This window comes from Neoarius graeffei, chromosome 4 (assembly GCF_027579695.1).
Source record: "Neoarius graeffei isolate fNeoGra1 chromosome 4, fNeoGra1.pri, whole genome shotgun sequence".
Lineage (NCBI taxonomy): Eukaryota > Metazoa > Chordata > Actinopteri > Siluriformes > Ariidae > Neoarius > Neoarius graeffei.
Genome location: NC_083572.1, coordinates 37,200,481 through 37,225,454, shown reverse-complemented (window position 1 = coordinate 37,225,454; position 24,974 = coordinate 37,200,481). Strand labels below are relative to the sequence as shown.

The 24,974-nt window shown below is 42.1% G+C and overlaps 1 protein-coding gene across 1 annotated transcript; it reads right to left on the bottom strand.

Annotated features, from left to right (window-relative positions):
- romo1 (reactive oxygen species modulator 1) lies at positions 1-23,235 on the bottom strand. Its single transcript, XM_060919208.1, has 3 exons — positions 23,120-23,235; positions 3,485-3,634; positions 1-673 (listed from the first exon to the last, which is right to left on the bottom strand). The coding sequence occupies exons 2-3, from the start codon at positions 3,613-3,615 to the stop codon at positions 565-567; spliced, it is 240 nt and encodes a 79-aa protein (XP_060775191.1). The 5' UTR covers positions 3,616-3,634; positions 23,120-23,235; the 3' UTR covers positions 1-564.
- Positions 23,236-24,974: the final 1,739 nt, after the last annotated feature.

The window sequence follows — 24,974 nt, the reverse complement described above, 5'->3', positions numbered from 1 at the left end:
TTGTTTTGCTTTTGTTTTAATACAAACACCTACAGAGGTGTGTAGAGGAAGAATAGAGATAAAACATAGGCAGCAACAAATAGGAGGTTCATTTTTCAATGGAAATGGACAATCTTGATTGGCAATCCAGGTGAACAGAGGTGAGCAAGAAAATGATCTTCAGAATCAGTTGACTTTATAACCAACCTAACGACTGTCTGTCAACCCTGAAATGTTTTAAGCTGTATTAAGTTGTATTTTAAATTAATACAACGCTATCACATTCCACCATTTGTGAAAAGGACCATTTTCATCCTAACTTGTAGGACAAATGATATATTGGTGCTTGTAGAAGAAACTGAAGCTGGCTCCTCTCCTTTGTTACCTCAACCCTCTTCTCTCCAAAAGCCGCATATCAGCATCTACAAAGTGATAGTGACTTATCCTACAATCTCTCTAAAACACAACAGACTTCTGCAGCATCTGTATGTCTTACAGCTTTTTTAAATTACAATTTTATTAACACACTCAGTTTTGTGGCATTGTGAATATATGAAATATAGTCAATTAAAATGAACAGCCGAGTCAGCAGCGAATGCCCATGCCAATGGCCATAAAGGTCCCAAATGTACCCCCGCTTTGCATCATGGTCTTTCCCACACCACTCATCAGCTCTCGACCTCTCATCCCAATTCTGTAAAGAAACAGAAGTATATTAAATTAGTACAGTACAGAAAAGGCATCTATATCCTGTGTGCATCATATTGAACCAAAGGGCGACATTATTATCTGTCTAGTAGCAGCAAGTTAAAGCAGATACGCAGAACCATTGCCTCACTTTCGTTTATAAATGCCTTGAGACCTCAAGAATGGCACAGGAATAGTTTTAAGCGTTAACAATAATGTAATTTTTACGATTAAAGAGATTCATATAGGTCGCGGTCTGAGTGAATGACCTTGACATCCGCAACATCACAGCAGGAAGTCTATTGGTCTCATCGCCATTTCCGTTATGCTAAAACACACAGCTAACTGCAACTCCAAGCCTCCATTTTGAGCCAATTTATCGCCATGCCATGTAGATGTGTTGCTGGTGGGTGCAGCAACACGACAGAAGGTGGATTTATGTTGCATTCATGGCCCAAGAATGTTCAAACTGCAAAGATTTGGACACGTTTTGCGAGTTGTTCATGGGCACACTGGGCGGCTATGAAGTCGGCTCTCCTCTGCATATTTTACTGAGCGGTCTTGTACCTGGGACGCAACGAGACGTGACATATCACTCGGGCAGTGACCTCCCTGCAGTTGTTGCTAAAACCGGTTACATCCTGTCCCGGTTTTAGTAATTGCCTGAGCCGAGCAGTAATGGCAGAGTACTCATGGAGAAAATGGAGAATGAGTGGACCAGCCATCTGATTTCTCCACTGGATATCGCTGCCATCTCGCCCTTACGTGGAAGCAGCGAATGAACGGAGAACTGAAAGTCAGATTGTTTCAAAACAATCGGCCACAAGGTCGGCCTTCAAGAAGCGAGAACACAGACGGGTAAGCGTCGACTCTCATTTAGATACAAAACAGCAAAAATCAAAACACATTGACTATGTTTACATGCACATCCAAATCGAGCTGCTGTCGGTAATCGAGCTGAAGGTCCCAGCAGGGTGCCAGAGAAATCCAATCCTACATGCATACAACTGAAATCGGGCTATTGTGTGAGGTGCATTGTGCACCCGAGCCACAGGTGGCGCAACACGCCCCATCGTGTTGGTACACTTCCGGTTGTCGTCATGAAGAAGAGCTATTCAAGAGTGTAAACAAAGTTATCAGTTCCGTGTTCTCCATTGCGCGTTTTTCTCCCGTCCATGAATTTTAATATATTCAACTCCTTAAGCTGAATGAGCATGAACTCTGTCTCCTCATTGCTCCAGAAGTGCACGTTTCTGCTTGCCTGTAGCAGTGGGGGCGTGGTCAAGCGCCGGTCTGTGACAGGAGGGCGGAGCCAGGGAAGGTGAGTGGCAGAATCACTTCACCTGACGGTAATTAACCTGTGTTTGTGTCTTTTCCCAGTAACCGCGCCCTATTTAAGGAGGCAGAGGGAGAGCTCATCCTGGGACTAGAGCACAGCACGCGCGCGTGTGTTTTTCTCTCAAGAATAAAAGTAGGCTGTTAAACTGAAAAGTCTGACAATAAAAAGCCTATTAGTACCAGAAGCTTTGTCCTGCCGTCCTCTGTGCTCCACCCACACTTCAGAGAGCTCTACATCGCCATTTTCTCTTCTTCGTTTGTTCCTCCTGACCTCTTCTGCTGCTCGCTACTACTGTTGTCATGCCGACCGAGGCTGTTGTGTTTCCCGCTTGTGGTCTCGTCACTTCCGGAAGTAGCTCGACAACTAGCTCGATAGGGTATACATGCACAAAGTAGCTCGGCAGAAATCGCATAAACTAGGTCGTGTAGCTCGATTCCGAGAAATCAAGTTCGGTTCAATTTCAGCCGAATTAAGGTGGCATTTTGAACATGGCATTTTGAACTTCGATTTCAGTCGAGCAACGGCAGAAATTCGATTCTCTCCATGTGCATGTAAACGTAGTGATTGTTTACCTGCATTTAGATTAATACATGTAACTTGTGTGTTTAAGTTAGCGGTATAAGATTATTTAATTTGCTTCAGAATGTGATTGTCTCAGTTCATCTGATTATTTAATGAGCCTTTTACATTTTATCAGTGAAAATGCATGCATGCACATGTATGCTGCACAAGTTATAGCACCTATCCTGTTTCAATGAGAGTCAACCCACAATGAAGTCAAATCAGTCTTAGTTGAGCAAGTCGGCAACACCATTTCTTACTTTCACCATAAATTTTTTTATTTATATGACTTTGGTCTATAGCTATCAAAGGCCTCGGCCTTAAAACCGGTTACCGCTGTGACGTCACGCACTCGGCTGGCTGGCTCAGCGGGGCAGCTCGCATGCCAACTTTGCGGTCGATTTTAACTCTCAAAAATGTGGGGTTTTTTTTTAATTCCCATTTATGCAGCATACAAGAGTCAAGGATGGAGATTACTATCCACTCAGAAATTTATTTAAAAATAAAAGGTTCTGTGTATCTATTTTAAGGACATGAATTTGGAGGGCAAAAGCCATCACATGCTTCTGCCTCCCCCAAGACACGTACAGCCAGCCGACTGCATCCGGATGGTTAGTGTGACACACACTCGGGAAAGCACTGTACTCCCAATTCGTATGCGTGAGCTCACACACTCCCATGATTGCCTAGTGTCAGTGTGATTAATAGAAGAGAGAGAGAGAAAAATACATCTCTAAATACATTCTAAATAAAAAGCTGTGTATTGTATTTGTAACAATAGAAAATTCAAGGGTATGAGCACGTAAGGCATGTTGCTTAAAATGAGTGTTACACCCCTGTACTCGACAGACCATGTTGTTCTATCCTTGGGATGTTGAGAACCACTCTCTAAATTCTTCAGCAAAGTGGAGGTCTCACCGTAGGCAGGAGAACGTTCCAAACATGGCACCGGCACCCATTCCAACTGCAAAGCCCATCATGAAGCCCATCTTGACTCTGTCGAAACAGCTTGGCTGTGCCTGTCCATATGGTCCTACAGCTACAGGCATTTTTCTACTCTGGACAGATCTGAATAAGAACACACATGCGTTTCGCCATCAACTCATGCTGTTTGTTTGTGACCAAAAAGGTTTATTTTACCTATTGATTTGGCTAGCGTATTACATTGTTTATCTTCATGATAAACTTGGACTAGGAGCTGGGATGGTATTCCAGGAAAATGGTATGTTTCAGGATAGAGATAGCTGTACGTTTACAGGAAAAGTCTGGGTTTTTTTAATCCTGGCCCTATTTCCCCCCTCCAGGTCCAAATATTTACTAGGGACCAAAAAAAAAAAAAAACCCTATTGAAATTGGTCAAGTGTTGAGTTTGAATGCTACAACCACAAAACAGCTATGTGTCATTCTACAGGACAGTTATCCACATCAAAGTGAACCATAAAGACAGACGTCTAAATTTGTCCGTCGCACAAAGTAGTTTTGCAATTGACTGTCTTAAGCAGGACTATGGTACAATGAATTCTGGATAAATTAAGACTTTTTTCCAAAGTAAATAAAATGGACGAACGAGTAATTGCATCCAAACGCTCAGCTCCATTTACCCCAGAAGAAATGTTTGTCTAAACTTAAATGACAAGGACAGTTTACTTGGAAGATTCAGTGAAGAGTTTGGTTAAAAATAAAAAAAATCAGTCCAAATTTTTTTTTTGGGGGGGGGGACTACAGTAACTACAGGGTTCCCCCGGGTTCTGAAAAATATTCTCCACTTTCTTCCTTGAAAAATCAAGTCAAAGAAATATTCTTCACTTAGTCTGCATTTTTTCTTAGTTACTAATTTATCAAAGTGGACTTAATACAGGTTTATACCAACCAAACTGGCACAATTCAAATATGGGTTGTTTTACAATCAGGGTACAAAGTTTGTGTCACCGGGGTCCAAAATTCAAATTGATTCAAACTGGTTCTTGTACCAGTTTTTAAGTGAAGGACAGGTTAAAGAACAGATTTCAGGTAATTTTTTGACGTGTGTATAGTAGTTTTGTGTAATCTGCTATAAGATAAAGAAGATTAAGTGTAGCTTTAAGCAGGGCTGGGAGAAACTAATGAAGTGATTCTCGGAAAGGACATTTTTTTTGACAATTCAGAATCCACTACTTCCATAGTGCTTTTAAATATAAGGCTCTAAGCTTTGTGTTCATTGTCTCTAATATTTATGTCCCAATATCTTGACCACATTTTAGGATGAAAATAATCATTTTAGATATGTTATTTTATATTGAAAAATTAGCTGTCTCGGAGAGGACATTTTTTTGACACAATTACATATGAATTTGATCAAAATAGTCTGAAAACTTACTGGCATTCAACATTAAAACTTAACTATGTTTCCAATGACATGGAACCAAATATGTGTTTTATGGTATGAAGAATGATTTAAGTGCATCCCTTTTGGAGCTACCTGTGGTCAAAAAAGCACTTTTTCTAAATGACACGAGTAATTTTGCTAAATATGACACATATTGCCATACATTCACCAAAAATAACGTTATCACCAATTTTTTTTTTGCATGGTAAATAGAGCTATCACAGGGCTACAATAAACAACCAAGTTTATTTAGTCAAGCCTTTTGATATTGAAGATAAGTGTTCAATGTGATTTTTAGCTTGCGTACCCTGATTGTAAAACAACCCATATTTATACAGATACAGCTCGGCCTCTTCACTATATATAAAATTTGGGCTCCACTCCAGCCTCTAATAAGAAAGACTTGATTTTGAGCACCCTGTCCACCATCAAGCTAAAATAAACTTCTTTAGTTTGAGTTTACTTAAGGTCATTTTAACATAGAATTATTCAAAAGAGGTATTAGGACTCCATTTACCTTTTACTTCAACACAACTTGATTTACAACTGAACAGAGTCGAGAAGAGTCTTGGAACAACCAACAGTGAAGAAATCTGAATTTCCCATTGATTTACAAACCGAACACAGAATGACACTGCGGTTTTCATCATACGTTAGTTAGCCCAGTGCCGTTTCTGTTGTAGCTATTGCTGGGTTTCAGTCACGTGACTTAGCAGTTTTACCGAAAGTGAAATAGCTGGTGGTCTAAATGGCTGCCGTAGTGCACACAACTAGCGATAACTCATCGGCGTATGGTCGTAATCTAGAAGCCACTGCTCGCTTTAGATATATTCAGAAGATCGCTATGTGCAGTGGAATCGACCCCTACAGTCTGGGAAAGAAGGATGTGTCATACGATCTCGAAAACTACCCTTCAGTCGAGTTCCCCGACATTTCAAACTATCTGGTGTTGCAGACGTCCTTCTACACCGCAAAACAGATGAAAGCGTGGAAGAGTATGGAGGCTTACGACTTTTTTGTACGTGGCTGGGTAAAGGACCTCAGTATCAAGTCGCTGCTGAATGAATCCTGTATTGTTTTTGCCTGTGTAACGTGTATTTTTTTTAAGCTCTTCGTTCACATCTTTACAACCAAGCGCTGCAAGTTGAAGTGTAAACAAACAGTTGGCTTGATTCTCACTTGTGTTGGCGCTTATCTCTCAGGTAAATCATTCGCAAAAATCATCAGAAACCCCTTTAAAGACCTGGATCTTAGTTAAACAAGACGGAGAAGTGATCATGGCGCATTATAACTGTATGGCTGGGTAAGAGTTTTGTCACGACCTTCATGCATATGGACTTTGTGAGGAGTGAGAAGTAAACAAAGAAATAGCTGCTAAAAACAAAAAAGTACCGTAAAATAACGACACGTGGCAAGAAAAGTACTTGGAAAACACTAAGGCCATAGCTGAGAGGGAAATACAAACCTTTCACCAAGTAATCACTGCAAACTTGAGCATGCTTCGACTCGGCTCCCTTTGATTTCAGTCAGAGGTTCAAAAGCCATTTTTCTTAACATCTTTTTGTGAAATCCTGTGTTCGTTCAGTTTTTATTTTTATTAGTTCACTGGGAACCCTGAAGAAACTTAGCAGTTTCACGGTTTGATCGATTCGAACAACCTAAAACAACACAAGCGTAAGGCATTTTTCATGCGAGCAATGCACCTTCTCAGCGCAAACGCTTTGTCAGCAGAGCTTTGGCAGTCCACCAGCTAAAGTTTTGAATAACTAATTAGACAGATGTAACGTCCCAACAATCGAAAAGACCAGGGGAAAACTCGAGTTTTCCTGGGGCTTGTATTTTTTTTAAGCAAGATTGGCAAAGATAGATTGGGGAGGTTGTATCTAACTTTACAAGATACAAGACACACTTATTTCAGCTTCAGGCCCAGGTTAAAAAAAAAAAAAAAAGATTCTTCCTTTAATATTATGTTAGTATAGGGATATTTTTCTCAGAGCAGTCTAAATTTCTGATATTTATAAGAACTGTGGCCCATTTTAAAAAGTACAAACATGCTAGCAGTTTCAAAGCCTGGGGGTCACAACAGACAAGAAGCTGTCCTGGTCGAAACATCTGACCAAAATCTCCATACGGGCAGGTCAGAAACTGGCAGCACTGAGGAGAGTGGCCAGTAAACTCACCATGGAGAGCCGAGCAACTATCTACAAGCTACAGGTACGCAGCGTCATGGAATACGCCTCACTCAACTGGATGAGTGCCTCACCAACACATCTTGGCCTACTCGACAACATCCAGAAGAAGGCCCTAAAGATTATAGGAGTGGACCAGGACACTGCTAGCACAAAACTCTCCATCCCCAGCCTTGGCCACAGAAGACAGGGTGCTGCTGCTACAGTCCTGTTCAAAATGCACACCCACCACTGCCCTACGGATCTCCAGGATATGCTCCCTCCGCCATACCCTAGACCGCGAACCATCCGCCTATGCACAGCTATGCCAGATCATGCCCTGGACCTCCCAGCCTCTAATACTCGCACCCTGGATAGAACCTTCCTCCACACTGCTGTCCGGGTATGAAATAGCCTTCCAGAACATGCAATTGGACCCGTAGACACTGGCCCCCAGGCCTTTAAATGCAGGGTCCACAGGCATCTTCTGACCACTCCTCCCACTACCAGATGAGCTACAGTGAACCAGATGATTGGCCAAGTGGAACTGTATTCTATCTTGCTATTGTTCACAATCATCATCTTTTGGCTGCTCCCGATTAGGGGTCGCCACAGTGGATCTTTCGTCTCCATTGCTCCGTCTTCCGCATCCTTCTCTACCACACCTGCCACGGTCATGTCCTCTCTCACCACATCCACGTATCTCCTCTTTGGCCTTCCTCATTTTCATTTGCCTGGCAGCTCCATCCTCAACATTCTCCTTCCAACATGCTCTGCCCATACCATCTTAGTCTCATCTCTCTTAGCTTAATTCCTAAGCTCTTCACATGTGCTGTCCCGCTGACGTGCTGGTTCCTTATCCTGTCCAAGTTCCCATCACAAACCTTAACATCCTCAACTCCACCACCTCCAACTTTGCCTCCTGTCTCTTCGTTAAGGGTACGGTCTCCAATCCATACATCACAGCTGGTCTCACTACTGTCTTATACATCTTGCCTTTCACTTTTGCTGGGACTTTCCGATCACAAATGACTCCCGAAATCCTTCTCCAACTGCTCCACCCTGCCTGCATACTCTCTCTCACCTCACTATCACAGCCTTCATTTTCCTGCACAGTTGACCCCAGGTACTTGAATTCACCAACTTTGTCTACTCCTTGCAGCTTCACTACACTCTCATCCCCATTCTCATTGATGCACATGTATTGTTTTGCTGTTGTTCACAAAAAAAGTAAATGCAAGGTTGTAAGAAATTCATTGACGAACATGGATATTGAATTGTATCACATTGCATATTATCATACCCCAAATTATTTTAACCCCTTGCACATCTCGAGTTAGAAACCTCCATAAAGTTACTTTCATTCAACAGTGAAGGAATCTGAATTTCCTGTGGATTTCCGAACCGAACACAGAATGACACCGTGGTTTTCATCATACGTTAGTTAGCCCACACTATAAAAAGTTACGCCAACTTAAAAATTCAAGACAACTTACTGCACAGGATTTTTGAGTTTATGTGATAACTAAGATTAAGTTTTGAAGAAAGTTGTGCCAACTTATACTTTTGGTCTTCATATTGCACACAAACTTAATTTTTTTCAGTTTTACATGATAAGAATTCAACTTTAAGGCCACTAATCTTTCATCCAAGTAAAAACTTCAAAATTTGAGTTCAATTTTCTTTTTATCCCACAATAAAACAAATAACAATCCAGTTCAAATAGCATGTTTATTTTAACATGATGGTAGCAAGACTGCTATAAAACTGTAGTGGCAGTGCTTTTTTTTTGTTAAGTCACACATTCACTTATTTTAAGCCTAAAGCTAATTTGACAAACGAAATGTGCAAACAATTCAGTGTACAGGTAGTCATCGACTTACGACTGCATTTGGTTACGACTGACCGGTCGTAAACCGATCTGGTCGCAAGTCGGCCTACATTAAATGAACGTAAGTATATTGTGATGTGTATATTGTGATTCAGCATCGGATGAATTTGTTTTGACCGCCGCCATATTGAATATACGCCGCCCCGTTTGTAGCGTCCCAAGCGAGTAAAACCTGATCCAAGTCTTTTGCTAGGTGGCGTCTTATGGTCTATGTACAAATATTCGAAAAAGAGACAAAAAACATGGATAAGAAAAAAAAAGAAAAATACATCTATTTTGTCATTCTTTGGCAGAAAGCGAGTACATTCACCTGAAAAAAAACTGATACCCAAGGTAATTAGTCATACTAGAGTTACAACAACTACTGCAACATCAACTACTACAACAGCTACTACTACTACTACTACTACTATAGACCTACACCAAACTGAAAACAAGTTAATAAAATAAATTATAATTTACAAGGAGGAGATAAAGCCTCGGTCACAACTGGCCGTACGTGCTCCTACGGCCGGTCTACGTGCAAAAAACGCACGGAGGGCGCGCGTGTGACGTGCTGATTTTTGAGCTGTAGACTGGCCGCAGAGGTTCTTTGTCATGTCAAACAAACTCTACGGGTGCTTACGTTTTTTTCAGGTTGCAAGACAAACTTACGGCCAACGTGCATCTTTCTCCACGAACAAAAAAGCGCAGCGATTTGGGAAACGCCAAAAATCGCACGGCCAAAAAAATCGTACGTCCGGTTGTGACCTAGGCTTAATATAGATGTGATATATAGTGGCCTGTGGTTGAATTCCAAAATATTGCCACTGATTAAACAATATCTCAGTATATTTGGTTGAAGCATTGATTTTTGTCATCTACATTGCTTCATATGGCTTCTAATACAAAAAAAAAACAGAATTGAGAAGAAAAAAAAAACAGCCCCTGGGCTGCCCCAGCTGTTCATTGGGCTCGCTTCGCTCACTAGGTTCGCTTCAACTGAAGGATAATCACTGGGCCCCCCATTGTAGAAATGGGCCCCTGTTTTTTCCCCAGGAGAGGCCCTGTGGGCCCCTTGACCTGCAAAAAATCTGAGTCTCTGCAGTAGACAAGAATGGTTTGGATTGAATTTTATTAGTACAGTGGTGCTTGAAAGTTTGTGAACCCTTTAGAATTTTCTATATTTCTGCATAAATATGACCTAAAACACCATATTTTCACACAAGTCCTAAAAGTAGATAAAGAGAACCCAGTTAAACAAATGAGACAAAAAATATTATATTTGGTCATTTATTTATTGAGGAAAATGATCCAATATTACACATCTGTGAGTGGTAAAAGTATGTGAACCTTTGTTTTCAGTATCTTGTATGACCCCCTTGTGCAGCAATAACTGCAACTAAATGTTTCCGGTAACTGTTGATCAGTCCTGCACACCGGCTTGGAGGAATTTTAGCCTATTCCTCCGTACAGAACAGCTTCAACTCTGGGATGTTGGTGGGTTTCCTTACGCTTCAGGTCCTTCCACAACATTTCCATTGGATTAAGGTCAGGACTTTGACTTGGCCATTACAAAACATTAACTTTATTCTTCTTTAACCATTCTTTGGTAGAACGACTTGTGTGCTTAGGGTCGTTGTCTTGCTGCATGACCCACCTTCTCTTGAGGTTCAGTTCATGGACAGATGTCCTGACATTTTCCTTCAGAATCCGCTGGTATAATTCAGAATTCATTGTTCCATCAATGAGGACAAGCCGTCCTGGCCCAGATGCAGCAAAACAGGCCCAAACCATGATACTACCACCACCATGTTTCACAGATGGGATAAGGTTCTTATGATGGAATGCAGTGTTTTTCTTTCTCCAAACATAACGCTTCTCATTTAAACCAAAAAGTTCTATTTTGGTCTCATCTATCCACAAAACATTTTTCCAGTAGCTTTCTGGCTTGTCCATGTGATCTTTAGCAAACTGCAGATGAGCAGCAATGTTCTTTTTGGAGAGCAGTGGCTTTCTCCTTGCAACCCTGCCATGCACATCATTGTTGTTCAGTGTTCTCCTGATGGTGGCCTCATGAATATTAACATTAGCCAATGTGAGAGAGGCTTTCAGTTGCTTGGAAGTTACCCTTGGGTCCTTTGTGACCTCACCGACTATTACATGCCTAGCTCTTGGAGTGATCTTTGTTGGTCGACCACTCCCGGGGAGGGTAACAATGGTCTTGAATTTCCTCCATTTGTACACAATCTGTCTGACTGTGGATTGGTGGAGTCCAAACTCTTTAGAGATGGCTTTTGCCGCTTTTCCACTACAAACGCGGCTGAGTCGGGCTGAGCCGTGCCGTGCTGAGTTGGGCTGAGCGGGGCTGTTGGAGTTGCATTTCGACTACAACCGCGCTGAACCGTGCTGGCTGGAAGTGGGTGGACACATTGGGTGGAGTTAGCGAAAGTGGGTGGACGTCACGTGATGTCGTTAAGCAGCGCAAACAGTGACATCAGTGAGCTTTTAAGCGGTAGTCTCACGACCCGGATAGTAAACAATAAACATGGAGGACATGGAGTCGTTAGTGTTGCTGGTCTTGATTCTGTGGCTTGTTGTCACCGACAACGCCAACAGATACTGGCAAGAGCGTATAGATGAGGCGAGGCGCATAAGGCTTCAGAAATTCTCGTAATTCGTAATTATTCTTCTTCCGGGTTTACGGTGTTTACAGATCCCAGCGTGCTCGCGGGGCGTGTGTGGGCATGTGAGGACACTCCCCCTCACTAATCAGTGCACAGGGGAGTGTCTGCTCACGCCCCCCAGCCTCACTCAGCTCGCTTTGGCTCGCTTCAGCCCTACTCCAAAACCGTGCGAGTTTTAGGGGCTAAGCAGGGCTGAAGCGAGCTGAGTTGTGCTGTTCTTTGGTAGTCGAAACGCGAGCCGTGTCGGGCTGAAGTGAGCTGAAGCGAGCTGAAAAAGGGTAGTGGAAAAGGGCCATTTGTGACCTTTTCCAGCCTGATTAGCATCAACAACGCTTTTTCTGAGGTCCTCAGAAATCTCCTTTGTTCGTGCCATGATACACTTCCACAAACATGTGTTGTGAAGATCAGACTTTGATAGATCCCTGTTCTTTAAATAAAACAGGGTGCCCACTCATACCTGATTGTCATCCCATTGATTGAAAACATCTGACTCTAATTTCACCTTCAAATTAACTGCTAATCCTAGAGGTTCACATACTTTTGCCACTCTCAGATATGTAATATTGGATAATTTTCCTCAATAAATAAATGACCAAGTATAATATTTTTGTCTCATTTGTTTAACTGGGTTCTCTTTATCTACTTTTAGGACTTGTGTGAAAAACTGATGATGTTTTAGATTATATTTATGCAGAAATATAGAAAATTCTAAAGGGTTCACAAACTTTCAAGCACCACTGTACATGTGTAAATGAAGTTAATAAAGTTGTTCAAAACACTTTACATTCTGACTTCGTTCTTTCATATATACTTAAATCAATATTCATGAAGATAAAGTTCATCATTCCTGGCTGGTCCTGATCAGCCTACTTAATGCATAAACTGGAACTAAAACACGGGTCATTCATTCATTCATCAAGATAAAGTGAAAATAATTTATTTGTGGATCAAGTATGAACGTAAATCCCATATCATATTGGGCTGGTAAATTCTGACTAGGTCCAATGACAGGAGTCTAATGGCCCTTTTCCACTACCCTTTTTCAGCTCACTTCAGCCCGACACGGCTCGCGTTTCGACTACCAAAAACCAGCACGACTCAGCTTGTTTCAGCCCTGCTTAGCCCCTAAAACTTGCACCGTTTTGGAGTGGGGCTGAAGCGAGCCGAGTGAGGCTGGGGGCGTGAGCAGACACTCCCCTGTGCACTGATTGGTGAGGAGGAGTGTCCTCACATGCCCACACACGCCCCGCGAGCACGCTGGGATCTGTAAACACCGTAAACCCGGAAGGAGAAGAATTACGAATTACGAGAATTTCTGAAGCCTTATGCGCCTCGCCTCATCTATACGCTCTTGCCAGTATCTGTCCGCGTTGTCGGTGACAACAAGCCACAGCACCAAGACCAGCAACACTAACGACTCCATGTCCTCCATGTTTATTGTTTACTATTCGGGTCGTGAGACTACCGCTTAAAAGCTCACTGATGTCACTGTTTGCGCTGCTTAACGACATCACGTGACGTCCACCCAATGTGTCCACCCACTTCCAGCCAGCATGGTTCAGCGCGGTTGTAGTCGAAATGCAACTCCAACAGCCCCGCTCAGCCCAACTCAGCCGCGTTTGTAGTGGAAAAGCGGCATAATTATACCAGGTTGGTAAATTTGACAGAATAACTATATTATAATCATGATGAGTCTCACTCAAACAAATCAATATTTATCAAGATAAAGTGAAAATAATCTATTTGTGGATCAAGTATGATCATAAATCTATCATATTGGGCTGGTAAGTTCTGACTAGGCCCAATGACAGCAGTCTAATTATACCAAGTTGGTAAATTTGAGAGAATAACTAAATTATTATAATCATGAGGAGTCTTACTTAAACAAATCAATATTCATCAAGATAAAGTGTAAATAATTCAAGTATGAACATGAACATAAATCTCATATTAGGCTGGTAAATTCAGACTAGGCCCAATTATACCAAGTTGGTAAATTTATACTGTGGTAAATTCAGACGGTGGCTGCTACAGTATAAATTTACCTGGGGCCATTATTAAAAAATGTCCTGTTTCCAGTGTTCTGATAAACGGTCCTACATCCGCGAAGCGTCCTACGGTAGGAGGGGATGTCAGACATGTCTGTCGAGCAGTCCTACATTGCAGGAAATCCTACAGTGTGATTCAACTTTAACTTTTAGTCATAGCTCGCGGTTTTTCCCTCTGCAAAGAACATGCTTCTACACTGATACAACGTCCACCAGCCCTGTCAGAATTCATATGAATGTAGGACGTCCTGACAATTCAAACGACTCCGTCAGAATATGCTTTTACAACCCCTGGCAAAAAGTATGGAATCACCAGTCTTGAATGAGCACTCATTCACACGTTTTATTCTGTAGAACAAACTCAGATCACAAACATGATACAATAATAAAGTCATTCCAAAGTGCACCTTCTTGGCCTTCAGAAACACTAAAAGAAATGAAGAAAAAGCATTGTGGAGGTCAGTAAATGTTACTTTTATAGACCAAGCACAGGGAAAAAAAATATGGAATCACTCAATTCTGAGGAAAAAAATATGGAATCATGAAAAACAGACAAACAAAAGAACATTCAAAACATCACTAGTACTTAGTTGCACCACCTCTGGCTTTTATAACGGCTTGCAGTCTCCTAGGCATGGACTTGATGAGTGACAAACAGTATTCTTCATCAATCTGGTGCCAACTCTCTTTGATTGCAGTTGCCAGATCAGCTTTGCAGGCCGGAGCCTTGTCATGGACCATTTTTTTCAATTTCCACCACAAGTTTTCTATTGGGTTGAGATCTGGACTATTTGCAGGCCATGACATTGACTGGATGTGTCTTTCACCAAGGAATGCTTTCACAGTTTTTGCTCTATGGCACGATGCATTGTCATCTTGGAAAATTATTTCATCATCCCCAAACATCTTTTCAATTGAAGGGATAAGAAAACTGTCCAAAATGTCTATGTAAACCTGTGCATTTATTGAAGTAACCACAGCCATCTCCCCAGTGCCTTTGCCTGACATGCAGCCCCATATCATCAAGGGTTGTGGAAATTTGGACGTTTTCTTCAGGCAGTCCTCTTCATAAATCTCACTGGAACGGCACCAAACAAAAGTTCCAGCATCATCACCTTGTCCAATGCAGATTCGTGATTCATCACTGAAGATAACTTTCATCCAGTCATCCACAGTCCATGATTGCTTCTCCTTAGCCCATTGTAGTCTTGTTCTTTTCTGTTTAGGTGTCAACGATGGTTTTCTTTTAGCTTTCCTATATGAAAATCCCATTTCCTTAAGGCGATTTCTCACGGTTCAGTCACATACTTGTACATTGACTCCAGCTTCCTCCCATTTATGCTTCATTTGTTTTGTTGTACTTTTTCGGTTTTCAAGACATATGGCCTTAAGTTTTTTTGTCTTGACGCTTTGATGTCTTCCTTGGTCTACCAGTACGCTTGGCTTTAAAAACCTTCCCATGCTGTTTGTACTTGGTCCATATCTTAGATACAGCTGACTGTGAACAGCCCACATCTTTGGCAACCATGCGTGAAGAGTTACCTTCTTTAAGAAGTTTGACAAGCCCCTCTTTTGTTTCAAGAGACATCTCTCTTGTTGGAGCCATGATTCTTGCCAATCCACTTGGTCCAGCAGCCCTCCAAGGTGTGATAACTGCACTGTTTCTAACTGCAGACTAATGAGCAGATCTAATCTGAGGCAGGTGTCAATTTAGGGAAAGGAAATTGACTGGGTGAGTCCTTATTTTCTACCTGAAAATTGAGTGATTCCATATTTTTTTCCTCAGAATTGAGTGATTCCATATTTTTTTCCCTGTGCTTGGTCTATAAAAGTAACATTTGCTGACTATCACAATGTATTTTCCTTGTTTATTTTAGTGTTTCTGAAGGCCAAGAAGTTGCACTTTGGAATGACTATTATTGTATCATGTTTGTGATCTCAGTTTGTTCTACAGAATAAAACGTCTGAATGAGTGCTCATCCAAGACTGGTGATTCCATACTTTTTGCCAGGGGTTGTACATTCATATGAATCTAGGACGCTCTGACTCTTCAATTGACCCTGTCAGAATATGTAGAATTAATAGTTTGTCACTATTCACAAGTACCATTTGCTCTATTAAAATGAGTGTAGGATGTTATTACAATTCAAATGACGCCGCAGGACGTTCTCACAACTCATATGACCCCATCAGAATATGCTTCTACATTAATAAATGAATAAATGAGATATTTCAGATGTATTGCAAGACTCACGCAATGGTTAGAAATCAGCATCATGTTAGATTAAGTAGTAAAGATTGAATGCACACCGTTAATCTGCACCGTTTATAGCATAGCTGATGTAGGACAAAAATCTGTTCAAATGCCAAGAAATGACGTTTTGTGCTTTGCACATGCGCAGTGGGGCTTTGTAGGATGCATTGACGTGTAGGACAGTTTATCAGAACACCGGTCCACTGGCCGGGTGAGTGCCGTTTGTGCGGTTGAAATTTTTTTTTAAACGCCAGTTTTTCGACATTTTTTTCGGGTTCGTAAATCTAAAATCGAACTTGACATTTACGCATTCTGTGCAGAACATAGAATCGAATCAGCTCTGCGCATGCGCCGTGTGGCACAAAAAAAATGGCAGCCACCATGAAGGAAGGAGATCCGGAGTTTTCAAACATTTGCTTAAGTGTGAAATCGCAAAATGGTATTCTAGCGAACAACAAAATAGCAAAGATTCAGAAAAACAAATCATTCAGTGATCATTTTAATAGTGTAATTTCATCCGAACTAGGCCTAACGCTCGATTTAGAACTACAAGAAGTCCGTGTGTCGGACCATCACAAACCGTTACTGGAAAATTCGTTTGATCTTGAGCCATCCGAGACATTACAAACAGCTTTTGAGTTTTGTTATGCGAAATTCATTACCTACTTTGTTAATGACCCTGACAGATCTGTAGGAGAACCTAATGTATCTATTCAAAATGAGAATGGAACTGAACAACAAAAAAAAAAAAATGCGTTTACGGAACTAATGAAGGTTGGCTGGACAGAATTAAAAACTGTCTGTAGCAAATAAAAAGAACGAATTACACAACGAAATTAAAAAAAGACATCCAGAGAGAAGGACCTTGTCTATCTAGACATACTGGCCAAACTGAAGGAACAATGTAGTAATGAACATTATAAACTGCTTGTGGTATTTAGACGGCCGCCAGGACATGATCAAAGAGGCAGTGAAATGCCGAGGACCGTTTTTGTACAAGTTTCCGTTGATTAAAATGTCATTTTATTAAATATGTCTGCTTTTGTAATAAAAAAAAGTACTGAAAGAAAAAGCAAACACAGCATTGCAATTTCTTATCCATCCATCTATAAAAATCCCTCCCTCCCTACTGAAAATTTTTTTGCTCACCCGGTGGACAGGAAACGGATTTTTTTTAAAGGATGGCCTGGTAAATTCAGACTGGTGGTAAATTCAGACCGTGACACCGGGATACTGCTCACACTGGGAAACACTCGCCAGTCGTAACCAGACGGTTGTAAAGTCGATCGGTCGTAAGTCGACGACTACCTGTACTGAATTGTTTGCACATTTTGTTTGTCAAATTAGTTTTTACTTGGATGAAAGATTAGTGGCCTTAAAGTTGAATTCTTATCATGTAAAACTGAAAAAAATAAGTTTGTGTGAATATGAAGACCAAAAGTATAAGTTGGCACAACTTTCTTCAAAACTTAAAAATCTTAGTTATCACATAAACTCAAAAATCTTCTATTCTAGCTATTGAAAAGACCAGGGGGATAAGTCAAGTTTTCCTGGGGCTTGTATTTTTTAAGGGAGATTGGCATAGATAGATTGGGGAGGTTCAAGGGCGGCTAGTGCATAAGGGCGATTGGGCGACGCACTGCCAAAACGAAAAAAAAAAAGTTTTTCTTCTTTTTTTAAAACAAACTTTCACCAGCGCTGCTCGAGGCCGTTTTAATGTCTCTGGGTATCATTGTCCAATCAGGGTGGTCTTGCTTCTAGAGTACCACCCCTTTTGGGGCGATTTCAGTCACGCTGAAAATCGCCCAAGAGTTCACTGATGCCCCTTTTTCACCAAAGCAGTTCCAGGGCTGGTTCGGGGCCAGTGCTTAGTTTGGAACCAGGTTTTCTGTTTCCACTGACAAAGAACTGGCTCTGGGGCCAGAAAAACCAGTTCCAGGCTAGCACCAACTCTTTGCTGGGCCAGAGGAAAGAACCACTTACGTCAGCGGGGGGGCGGAGTTGTTAAGACCAACAACAATAAGACCGCGAAAGATCGCCATTTTTAAGCGGCGAGAAGCCGCAGCTGTACAAACGCGAAGTCATCCATTATTATTATTGTTGTTGCTCCTGCTTCTTCCCTCTTGTTTTTGCTTCGATATTCGCGCCAAGGTTTAAGCAAATGTAGCGACGTAACTGACAATGACGTGGCACCCAGGGCTCGAAATTAACTTTTTTTCTTTGTGTCCCCCAGTGGTCCCGAATTCTGTGTTGTATTGTCCCGAATGGAAGCAATAGTGTCCCCATTTTTTTCCTCTCTGAAATAACCAGTGGTTAATATTATCATATGAAGTCTCATCTCATCTCATTATCTCTAGCCGCTTTATCCTGCCCTACAGGGTCGCAGGCAAGCCGGAGCCCATCCCAGCTGACCACGGGCGAAAGGCGGGGTACACCCTGGACAAGTCGCCAGGTCATCACAGGGCTGACACATAGACACAGACAACCATTCACACTCACACCTACGGTCAATTTAGAGTCACCAGTTAACCTAACCTGCATGTCTTTGGATTGTGGGGGAAACCGGAGCACCGGGAGGAAACCCACGCAGATACGGGGAGAACATGCAAACTCCACACAGAAAGGCCCTCGCCGGCCCCAGGGCTCGAACCCGGACCTTCTTGCTGTGAGGCGACAGTGCTAACCACTACACCACCGTGCCGCCCATCATATGAAGTTACTATTATATTTGTAACTATGTGATTTTGAACCCTTTATATCATTTTTACAATAAGTCACAAGACACAAGCGACACATGTCCTATACATCATCTACTTCAAAATTACAGTTATTGCATTTTCAGTTTATTAAACTTTGGCGATCTCACTGTATGAATAGATACCCGTTTATTTAAAGGGGCCAACTAGCTCATTCAGAAAATGTTTCAACTCCCTACATCTGCAGTACACTTTAGTTGAAAATAAGACCCCTTTTATGTTCATTTCATCTACTTATACCTTGAATATCTGTTGGCACTTATAAGGCCAACTTATAATTTTCACCATTACCGTTATCCATTTTTATGAACTTTCCGTTATCCATTACCGTTATCCATTTTTATGAACTTTCCGTTATCCATTTTTATGAACTTTCCGTTATCCATTTCCGTTATCCATTTTATGAACTTTCGCTGCCGGGTGCGAATGTTAGCAACATCAGCATAGTGCCAGCAGGTCCGAGCCTAGTTGTGCTGCTGACTGACTAAACTTTCTGAACTAGAAAGACACCAAGAAAACTCACTTATTCTGTTGAACGGTATCTTCCGTCAATATCATCCACATCATTCCTGTTGTATTTTATAACGTGTCTAACAGTGTTCATTAAGTTCATTCAGTTGCTAGCGTTGCCTGCAGACCAGGCGATGGCACTTTGGATCCTGAAGGTCCCGGAGACGTTATGTCTGGGCTTTCAGTTTCTTCCCCGCGGTCGGTCCGCTTCAACCACTTCAGCATTTTTGTTCTGGCAAGAGTCGGCGCAGCGTGTGCGGTAGCAATTCCATTCAAAGTCCATATAACGCGGACTCCGGCCGAAGATTCTAGAACAGAATGCGCTGCTCTGTAGCCTACGGATGCAGGTGCATCGAAAGTGTAGCTACTATGTATTTTTCGCTGTTAACGTTTTAAAATTAAAATTGACAAATTAGGTGAATGTCTACGCATGTGTTACGGCTTTGTAAATAATATTAATGTAGAACTTTTTTTCTAGATCTATTTTTTTCCATTGTCCCGGGATTGTCCCAGACATGATAATTTTGTGTCCCGATGACATTTTTTATGGTCCCCGGGACATCGGGACACCGTTAGTTTCGAGCGCTGGTGGCACCGCGAGCGATGGAAAAGCAAACTGGTTCTCAGCTGGCTCGCAAGTTGAACGAGTTGTGAACTAGCACCAGCACTGGCTCCGAACCAGCCCTGGAACTGATTTGGTGGAAAAGGGGTATGATAGAGTCCCATGTTAATATTTTTTTTTCTCCTGACTGACACTTCAATGCAATCTCTATGGGTTCCGGGGGGGGGCTTGCCCTAACGTGCTTACGTCACTGCGAAGTGCGGCAAAGTTGCGTTCGATCCGCTCAGCTTCTGAGGGGAGATGGATGCGGAAAGCAATTCAGTGTGGTCCTTAAAAGAAGTTCCATTTAGTCAGCGATCAAATCGAGCTAAATTGGCAACAAAACAAGCTGGACCCCCTCAACCAAATCTAAACATAAAACAAATTTCGACAAGGGGGGGAAATCATATACTCGAGGTTTTACTTCAACATGGTCCCAGCGCAAATCCTGGCGAGCTGGCTGCGAGGACGCCTCAGCGGTTTTCTGCTCCCCTTGCTTACTTTTCCACCCTGGAGGTGGCTCCACGGACAACACTGCTTGGACGGTCACTGGAGTTTCGGACATGCATCATTTGTCGGAGAAAATAAAAAAACGAGTCATCAAAGATTCACATGGGCAGCTGCCTGAAATTTTCGGCTTTTGGGAGAGTGAACATCGCTACACAACTGGATGAGGGCTACAGGCTAGCAGTTCACCGCCACAACGATGAGGTGAGCAAGAACAGGCACATATTAAACCGGCTCACCCAATGCGTGAAATTTTGTGAAGTGTTCAAGTTAGCTCTACGAGGCAAAGACGAAACTGAGGGCTCCAGTCACCGTGGTATTTTTCTGGGTTTGGTTGACTTCGTGACTCTCTCTCACACACAGACACACACACACACACATATATGGCCCTTTTCCACTACCCCTTTTCAGCTCACTTCAGTGCACTTCAGCCCGACACGGCTCGCGTTTTGACTACCAAAACCCAGCACGACTCAGCTCGTTTCAGCCCTGCTTAGCCCCTAAAACTCGCACGGTTTTGGAGTGGGGCTGAAGCGAGCCGAGTGAGGCTGGGGGCGTGAGCAGACACTCCCCTGTGCACTGATTGGTGAGGAGGAGTGTCCTCACATGCCCACACACGCCCCGCGAGCGCGCTGGGATCTGTAAACACCGCAAACCCGGAAGGAGAAGAATTGCGAGAATTTCTGAAGCCTTATGCGCCTATATCTATACGCTCTTGCCAGTATCTGTCCGCGTTGTCGGTGACAACAAGCCACAGCACCAAGACCAGCAACACTAACGACTCCATGTCCTCCATGTTTATTGTTTACTATTCGGGTCGTGAGACTACCGCTTAAAAGCTCACTGATGTCACTGTTTGCGCTGCTTAACGACATCACCTGACGTCCACCCACTTTCGCTAACTCCACCCAATGTGTCCACCCACTTCCAGCCAGCACGGTTCAGCGCGGTTGTAGTCGAAATGCAACTCCAACAGCCCCGCTCAGCTCGACTCAGCACGGCACGGCTCAGCCCGACTCAGCCGCGTTTGTAGTGGAAAAGCGGCATTAGTATCCATTCACTTTTGATGTTTTCAATGTGCATTTTTATTTTTGCCACACTCTGCTCTGGGAGTTAGCACTTTGTAATATCCTTGGTAAATACCAGTAATTGCAAGATCTAAAGATCCACTCATCTATTTATTCAACTGCTATTGTTATGTTGGCCAACTATTTACAATGTTTTGTTACAGTAAGTGCACTTTCCTGTTTGTCCTTAAGTTGCACAGTCTGTAAAATTCTTGCTGGTCATGGAGTTTGAAGTACAAAATCTATTTACAGAACATTCTGTAGAACAGTTGACTTGCTACCTAACCTAGGTCAATTTACTTCAGTCCAGTGGACATTTATGGTCCGTGTAGACCAGACCTGGGCATTTTACGGCCCGCGGGCTGCATCTGGCCCTTTGGTTCATTCTGACCGGCCCGCATAAGGTTAATTAGAAATTAAAAAATAAACGTATTTTCTAATTTTACCTCATGCATGGACTGAATGTGCAGTGCTTTTATTTTGAAGTTGTGTTCAACAAAAACGTAATGCGCGCGACATGAACATGACATGAAATCCCACGAAACCTAATCCCGCGATAACTACTTCCGTAATTTGTCCAGACCAACCACAAACTTGTACGTCATCCTTCAAACGGTCCAGCCAATCACATAGTGTGACGTCACCAGCAGGCGCCGGAGCCCGAGCCGATCTGTAGATCTGATTCCTACACCGAATCGACTGATGATCATCTGTCAGCTGTGCTTCGCATCTCCACCTCAGACATTCAACCTGACTCTGATGCACTCGTTAAAGACCAACAGAGACTAGAGTTCTCTCACTGAACAAATAAAAAACACCAAAAGAGGTGATTAGACTACAAATGTGGGCATCATTATTATAATCTGATGTATCTTGCTTGATGTTTGGAGTAGAAAGACAATATTGTGATGTCTTTATTGTGTTTCGGGGTGAATGTGACTGGAAAAAAAAATGGTACAAACGTTCACATTTTGTTAAGCATTGTTTTGGGAAATTTGATTGAATAAATGACATTTTTTGTAAGGCAACCTCGTTTTTTCCAGACTCTTACCAGTCTTAGCAGCTTGTAAAAACAATGTTATTTACTGCTTTATATAAAGAAATACAATTAATATTATGCAGAATTTAGTTCAGCCTTTTGGTCCGGCCCTCCACAAAATTTTCTGTTTCTCATGTGGCCCCATGGAAAAAATAATTGCCCAGCCCTGCTGTAGACATAACGGGGGGAAATTGCCCCCCCTGAAAAAAAATTCAGGATCCGCCACTGGGGAGGTTGTATCTAACTTTACAAGAATCTTTACAGTTTCAAAGGCTAAAGTAAATGTGAGGTTCTAAGAAATTCATTGACGAACATGAATATTGAATTGTATCGTATTGTATATTATCATACCCTAAATTATTTTAACCCCTTGCACATGTCGAGTTAGAAACCTCCATAAAGTTGCTTTCATTTCAGCTGAACGCATCAAAAGCAATGTTTAGGGGAAAATACCCTTCCCTAGCTGCTATGTAGGTAACTCATCGCAACATTAGTCCCTAAGTTTTGTTCCAGAGAATGTTAAACTGCTAATCCAGGTTTGCTCGAAGCCACTGGGTTATTAAGTGCGCAGTTAGCAGCTGTGCTAGTGTGCCGTCCAGGTCTGGCTTAGTTTGAACAACCTTTAAAAGGACACATAAAAACCTGACGTTGCAGAATGTAGAAAATCAGAATAATTTATACCTTTTCCAAGAAGCGTTTTAAAAGCTGATTAGACACTCGCAGTTTGTACAGCAAACGTGTTGTCGATGCTTGTCCTTTAGCAACACACCATGACGTAACAGGAAACAGTGAGAGGGGAACAGAACCATTTAGCGCCTCGTACAGGCAGAGCCAAGACTGCAGCTGGTGCGTGTGCGTGTGTTTAAACCTTTTTAATTATTTCCCCAATATTTTTTATGGAATCAATTTTGTGCCAAAATGTTCATATAATACTTTTGAAATATCAGACAAAAATGATAATTCAAAAAAAAAATTAAAAAAGGTCATTTTTTTTTAGACTGGCAAACAAATTATTCGCGTAATCGTGCAAAATATCAGTCTATTACTCTTCAGAAACCTTTTATTTTTGTTCCGCGTCTTTCTCAGTTTTGTTTGACGTAATTTATTTTGGTTGCGATTCCAGCTTTCTCGTTTGCGCTCCCTGACTTTTTGCTTGCAGTTTTGGCGCAAACTTCACGTGTGGGCGGGCTGTCCAGGAATGCATTCCCATTGGCTAACTTGTGTTTGACTGACAGCTACGCTCAGCGATTCCCCCGGAAGCTGTTGCAGCCATTTCCTACTCGGATTCTGGCGGACTGTTTGATGAGTGACCGATCCATTGATGGTAAACAAGGCTCGAGTGGACTTCAGTGGCGACTATGATATTGAATTAATTCAACAAAGTGTAAGTGCGGGACAAATGTGTTGTATGTGTTGCAGTAGTACACATTATGCAGGTGTTTCGTGGCAAGTCAAATGTTAGCTCCACTACCCAATATAATAGCTGTCTTGCTAACGTTAAACACGCCTGCATAATGTGCACTACTGCAACACATACAACACATCTGTCCCGTACTTACACTTTGTTGAATTAATTCAATATCATAGTCGCCACTGAAGTCCACTCGAGCCTTGTTTACCGTCAATGGATCGGTCACTCGTCAAACAGTCCGCCAGAATCCGAGTAGGGAATGGCTGAGCGTAGCTGTCAGTCAAACACAAGTTAGCCAATGGGAATGCATTCCTGGACAGCCCACCCACACATGAAGTTTGCGCCAAAACTGCAAGCAAAAAGTCAGGGAGCGCAAACGAGAGAGCTGGAATCGCAACCAAAATAAATTACGTCAAACAAAACCGAGAAAGACGCGGAACAAAAATAAAAGGTTTCTGAAGAGTAATGGACTGATATTTTGCACGATTACACGAAAATTTTGTTTGCCAGTCTAAAAAAATTGACTTTTTTTTTTAAATTTTGATTTATCGTTTTTGTTTGATATTTCAAAAGTATTGTATGAACATGATGTACCAGTACTTCGTGAAAATAGTCCCAACAATTTACGTTAAAGGAACAGTCCACCGTATTTCCATAATGAAATATGCTCTTATCTGAATTGAGACGAGCTGCTCCGTACCTCTCCGAGCTTTGCGCGACCTCCCAGTCAGTCAGACGCAGTCAGACGCGCTGTCACTCCTGTTAGCAATGTAGCTAGGCTCAGCATGGCCAATGGTATTTTTTAGGGCTGTAGTTAGATGCGACCAAACTCTTCCGCGTTTTTCCTGTTTACATAGGTTTATATGACCAGTGATATGAAACAAGTTCAGTTACACAAATTGAAACGTAGCGATTTTCTATGCTATGCGCTGCCGAAGCGCGCAGAAGGTGTTAGTACGCCTGTCATTATAGTGCGGACTTTCCATAGCATAGAAAATCGCTACGTTTCAATTTGTGTAACTGAACTTGTTTCATATCACTGGTCATATAAACCTATGTAAACAGGAAAAACGCGGAAGAGTTTGGTCGCATCTAACTACAGCCCCAAAAAATACCGTTGGCCAT

Coding starts and splice junctions, on each gene's coding strand:
- romo1 (XM_060919208.1), bottom strand. CDS start 3,615: ATGCCTGTAGCTGTAGGACCATATGGACAGGCACAGCCAAGCTGTTTC. Junction 674..3,484: donor GGAACGTTCTCCTGCCTACG/GTGAGACCTCCA, acceptor GTTTCTTTACAG/AATTGGGATGAGAGGTCGAG.